The sequence below is a fragment of the Rhipicephalus sanguineus genome, chromosome 6 (assembly GCF_013339695.2).
Source record: "Rhipicephalus sanguineus isolate Rsan-2018 chromosome 6, BIME_Rsan_1.4, whole genome shotgun sequence".
In the NCBI taxonomy this organism is placed as follows: Eukaryota; Metazoa; Arthropoda; class Arachnida; order Ixodida; family Ixodidae; genus Rhipicephalus; species Rhipicephalus sanguineus.
The window spans coordinates 57,459,985-57,466,114 of NC_051181.1; the positions used below are offsets into that span (position 1 = coordinate 57,459,985).

Here is a 6,130-nt window from a genome sequence, read left to right on the forward strand (position 1 = left end):
ACCCGCACCATCTGAGTTCCCTTTGTGCTCTAAAGTGAAGCAATCTTCCGTGGCATTTAAAATTGGGTATGTTCCGTTGAGCCAATCACTATTCTGCTCGGGTGTTACACCTAGAAATAAATATAGGAGAAGAATTAGGTGATGGCTTCATTTAATAGAAGTTTCAGATGGCAGAAAAAAAAAGAGACTTCTTATACCTGGGAGGCGTACGTTCCATTCTACTGCTGCCAAGGAGATGATAGATTTTGATTGCGTTTGATATAGACCGCGGCTTAAGCTAAGGGAATTATTATTTGTCATCGAATATATTAAAAAAGGGGAAGTGGGGGATTCATCAAAAAAAATCTACGAAGACGCGTGAGCTTCGCCTTCGAGAGTAGAGCGCGAGAGCGTAATCGGACCCCTTTATCACCGTCTTCTCAAATGCCAACCTGCCTTCGGTTCTCGGTGGATGCCTCAGCCGTGCCGCAAGAACACGAACGCATGTGCGCGTAACATTGGCAGTTTCAAAGTATCCTTGAATACATATTGCAAATACAATTGCTAAGTGCCCCCTACCTCATTATTTACTCCTTTTGCGAATCAGCGAGGGGCCCACTACGCGTCCGTAAGGCAACACGTGAACCTACGCAGCTGCTCACTTAGGTTGATGCTTTCGCTGTTGATGATGGTTAAATATGTCTGATCGTTTTGCAATGGGTGGGCCTTTAAAATACCCGTTCGTTGCCCATTTCATATGTTCTGACGCCTCGCGCGAAAGAGAAGTCTACTTCCAGTTGTTCTTCGAGCGCCTTGATGGTGATATTATGCAGGTGAAACCACATGTAGCATAGCCAACTGTAGCATGCACACGCTCGTGCGAAAGAGAAGTCTTCTGTCTCTTGTTCTTCGAGAGCCTTGATGATGATAATAAGGCAGGCGAAACCCGATTATCTCCGAGCCAGTTCCTCAATCACCATTCTCTTTGTGGATAATGTGTGATTTGTTTTAAGCAGTTGCAAGGAATGCCATGGCTCCGTGGTAAAACAGCTGCTTGCGCCGCAGAACGCCTGGGTTCCATTCTCACAAGAACCGAACATTTTTTAATGCGAAGCATTTCTTAGTGAACCAAAGGCACTTTCAGCGTTTTTAACACAAAAGTGTTTTATGCCGGGGTCCACCACGGCTCCACTGACGTATTTCCGTCACGGATATGATGTTGTAAAATATAAAAACAGTGGGCAAAGAAAAAAACCAGAAGAAAAAAGGTCACAGTTTCGCCGCAAGGGCGAAGCATTGAATTCGATAGCAAGAAATTAATGCTATACGAAGTGATACTCTCAGTTTGAACAGCGCTCCTGTTGCAAAGGCGGTCGAAGTAGCGAAGGAAACTAGCGTGCTTCAAGTGTCGAGCTGTGACACTTCATAGTTCGCACTGATCTTCTCTTTGTTCGCTTAGCGGCGTTCCTTGAGCTCGAGTTACTTTCGTACGCTCCGTAATATGAGCGCGGACATCACGGTGAAAGCTCGAAGCATTCCTCTTCCCCTCACCACTAGAAAACCTCGCGAGCAGACAGCGGAAGCACAAGGTTCTCCCTGCGCAATTATAAGAAGCGAGCGAGCTCGCCAACGACTTTTAAATGCGCCCGTCGGGCACCTAGCGGCATCTCGCTGGTAATGACGAAACGCTCACAAGCGCCTGCCGTCTTTGAGTCCGTCCAGTGGTAAAGGGTGTGTATATAACGCTCGCCGTTAGCTGCGTGGAGGGTCTGCGTTTCGTGGCGTAGTGGTTAGCGCCACTCGCTGCGGAGCAAGAAGTCCCTGGTTCGACTCCGCGCTTCGGAAGCATTTTTCTGAATTATTTTTCTTTGGGGCTTATATATATATATATATATATATATATATATATATATATACATATTTATACATATACGGTGCATGACGGCGGCGACGGCAAAATCAAGCCGAGACTGTCCATATAATTGCTATTGCAATAAAAGTTCCGTCACCGGGAATCGAACTTACGACCCTTCGCTCAGCAGCGCGCATCGCGAAACGATTCGGCCACGGAAGGCACGTTCTTCGCAATGCTAACGGCGAGCTATTTATATACACCATTTGCCGGTGGTTGTACTCGGAGATGTGTGTTACAGCGTGTTTTCGTTATCACTAGCGAGATGGCGCGAAGGGCTCGAAGAGCGTAGAGTTACTGTATACGCTACCTTTAAGTAGCACAGTTGCGCATTGATCTGGCTAGCAACCACAGTTATACGGTGAAGTCGCACTCCATTTTTGCAGGCGACATGCCTACTGTGTCGCCGATTAACATGTCTGGCGAATCGAATACCTGCAATAAACATTGACTGTCCATGACTACTGTTAATTCAGTTCGCTGAGCGGCGGCGTCGAAAAATACAGAAATTGGCCTGAGCGTCAACTTCTCCGCTAGCGGCGTTTGGAAGACAGATGCGCAACTCTGCTAGCTAAAGGTACTCGTAGCATATACAGTCCCTCTAGAAGAGTGCGCTTGAAGGGTCGTTGCCGCTGCGACGAGCGCCCGCGTCTACAGGGCGTGGTCGCTTGTGCGTGCGCTTATCTCGTGATCGCGGTGGTTTGTACGTCTCGCGCTGAGACCACGAAGTTCACTTGGCTCACTACAGCGGCCGCTTTTGCGAAAGGAGCGCGGTGCTCAAGCAGAAATGAGTTACAAATGTCACAGTTAGTTCGCTCTCATCCTGTGTATGTTCGTTCCGTGCGTCCTTTCTGCTTGAGCAGCGCGTTGCAAGTTTCGAGCTGCTCGCCGTTCTTCGCGTGACATTACAATAGGTTGCTGAAGCATTCATTCCTTCGCCCTTGGGGCGAAAGAATGCGCAACAAACGCTCAACTACGTCTGTGAAGACACGTTTCACTTTCGTGCTATACCGATTCGTATGACAGAGGGATCAGCCATGTTTTTATCTATCTATCTATCTATCTATCTATCTATCTATCTATCTATCTATCTATCTATCTATCTATCTATCTATCTATCTATCTATCTATCTAGCCGCGTACGTCCGGGTGCTCTCGTCATAGCCTCCTTAACTTGGTGCAAACCAAAATTGGCATGGGAGGGTAAGGGGGCTTGACGAATAAAACTGCCTGGTTATGACATGAATAACGCGACAATGCTGTCTTGTACGTCATGAAAGCCTTTACACCAGACACGTGTGGCACATAACCGTACACCATGGGCCGCGGTACGCGAGTTGCGCCTGTGATGTTGTTAGTGGGCTCAGGCCTCTTGCACACAAAGAAGGTCTCACAGAAACGTCGATGCTTTAATGTGGACGCGGGACGGAACTGACGAGCACGTTGAACAATCACATACACATAACACAGACTTCGGTCTATACGTTTAGTGAGAAGCGTCTATCGGCGCGGCGACGACACACTCACACACTCTCGGCACGTCTACCGCGCGGCGATGCTGTCACCGACGGTCCAGGCGTGCGTCGGAACGAAGGCCCGGCGCCGGTTGGTCTGGGACGTCGCCCAGCACGGTAGTGGCCCAGGGTACGGCTTGACCGCACCGGAACCCGTTGACGCCCGTGGTACACAAGACCCAGGCACAAGTCTTCAGTGGCCGCACACTTGGTCGCGAACGCGGGTCCCGCCCATGCAGCTCAGGCTAGCACTCAGCCGACCTCTCTCGCGCGAGCCATGCTCATCGTACTCTTCTTCTCGCGGTCAGACGGCACATACGCGCAATCGGCCGCACACTTCAAATATTCTAAATTACTATCACATTTCCCCCCAATTTCAAGAAGTCGAGGAGGAGCACAAAGGCGACGTAGCACCACACAACGTAAGCGACGTAGATGACACGTAGCACAAAGTCGCCGCACGTTATTCGTCGAGGATCACTCATTACTCGAAGTTTTTCGTGTCCTTGTAGAAGCACTTCTCCGAGACTTCTCGGCGAGGCATAAATTGATGATACAAACAGTTCGCGCAAGTCTGACGTCTTGAGGCAGATTTACTTGATGGAGCACGTGATGGAGCACGTCCGACCAGGTGGCGTGGAACTCTTTGCTCCTAGGCACGTGCCACACAACCTGGTAAATCGTCTGGTCTCCGACTGCATTCCGGGCCAGTAAAACTGAGTGACGATTCGACTGAGCGTTTGCGTCACTCCCTGATGACAAGCGTGGCTCCCTTCATGAGCTATCCTCATTACGTTCTTTCTAAGGTCCTTGGGCACCACCAACTGGTCGAATATTTTCCCTCGTGTCGTCTTGCGTAACCTGTATAGGATGCCATCTTGCAAGTAATATTCATTTTCGCTGCCACCCGATATCAGCATCTTGCCGACCTTTTCGAAGCAGCGCCTGAGAGATCCGTCGTTCTTCTGCATGTCCTTTAATTTGCATCGATCTACCCCTGTGATTGTGGGTTGCAGCACTGGCAACGCTGGCAGTGACGGTGTCTCCGTACCCTTTGCAGCCGCGATGAACCCGGCACCGCACACGGCCAGCTTCTGTGTCTGGCTTGAGGCTACGTTTCCAACCTCGTTCGTCCCTTCGTCCTTTATGTCTGGCCGCCCTAATTGCGATGTAGGTGGCCCCCGCATGGAAGGGGGACTCATATCGCTCCGAGTTTTGTCTGGCGACTACAAACTGACCGGGTCATTAGGTGGCCGGGCTCCTTCAATGTTCCCCAGCACCACGTCATACAAGGGGTCCCGCATGCATTTAACCCGCGCAAGGCCTGTAAAGAATGGCGTGTCGAGAAATACCATGGCTTCCTGTAGATAATGAATCGTGCGATCCAACAGGAACACCGGGATTGTTGTGCCTGTCATTTTCTCCCGAGGTATCAACGAATGCCCCACAACTACCGTGTTGCAACCAGTGTCTCGTAGGACCGATACCGGTTGCGATTCAAGGAAGCCCCTACGTACTGGCAGCTTTGCGACGTCGCATCCGGGGCCTGGTGGCATTAATGTCGTATTGACTATGGGAATCGTTTCGCCGTTTTGCAGTACGACGTACCCATCCCCTTCGTCTGTAGGATTTTCGGGCGGCGATGGTGCCATCATACACGAAGCTTGTCCTCTCTCCTGTCTTGAGGGTCCTCCTCCTGGACCGCTTCTACGAGACCATCCGCGGTCCGCAGGTGTTCCTTTACTCCGGGACCAGCACTCCGAAGCTCGATGACCCGTCTTGTTGCAGAGGAAGCACCGGTCGGTTGACCTAGACGTCTTCGGTATTTCCGCCTTGCCAGAATGCTCAACCGTGGCCTTTTTGAGGGTGTTCTCCTTGCTCATATTAGTGAGGTGTTGTGCCTCTATGAAGCACTCGGCATTCTTCGCCAGCGCGTCGAGGGTGTTGCAATTCCTTTCCTTCAAAAATACTCGTAGAGGCATAGAACAGCCTTCCAAGAACTGCTCACCGATCATGGCGTCGCGAAGAGAGTCAAAACTCTTGTCTGTTTGGCTCATTTCAATCCAGTGGTCGAAGTAGCCAGATATCCTTCCGGCGTATTGCATGGCGGTCTCGTTGTCTTCGGGTCTCGCGTTTCGGAACTTTTCGCGATACCCCTCAGCGGTGTACCGAAAACGCTGGAGCATGGTTGCCTTCAGCTGGTCGTAATCTGTGGCTGAGTTATAGTCGAGTCGCCCTATGACCGTCAAGGCCTCTCCGGTCAGACACATGCTGAGGGAGAGTGCCCATTTCGTGCGGGGCCAGTCTTGGCTTGACGAAACTCCCTCGAAACGCTTCAAGTAGGCGTATAGGTCATCCCGTTCCTCGTTGAACGGCGGAATCAATTTGTTGGGGCTGAAGACGTCGGGGGCTGCCCTAGCAAGCGCCTGTCCCGCACTGGCATCAGTCGCCGCGCCTTGCGTACTGCCAGTCTTTTCCTGGAGCTCGATCTTGAGCTTGAGCATGCGTTCTTCGGCCTCCAACCTCAGGTGGTCTTGCTCGGCCTGCGCTTTCGCGGCCTCGCGATTTTGGGCACGCTGGTCCCGTTCCCTCGCGATTTCCGCGTCCCCAGCGCTTGAGCTCCGCTCCCGTCATTCCGAGGTCCTTGCCTATGACGTATAGCCTCTCAAGCTCCGTCATTCCCTCTTGTGTGCTTGAGTATCCTGGCAGGCTCGCCAAAATTGTG

At 51.2% G+C, this 6,130-nt stretch overlaps 1 protein-coding gene across 1 annotated transcript; it reads right to left on the reverse strand.

Annotated features, from left to right (window-relative positions):
- Positions 1 to 4,631: 4,631 nt before the first annotated feature.
- LOC119397278 (uncharacterized) lies at positions 4,632 to 5,909 on the reverse strand. The gene has a single exon (XM_037664708.1). The coding sequence runs from the start codon at positions 5,907 to 5,909 to the stop codon at positions 4,632 to 4,634; it is 1,278 nt and encodes a 425-aa protein (XP_037520636.1).
- Between the last annotated feature and the right edge of the window lie 221 nt (positions 5,910 to 6,130).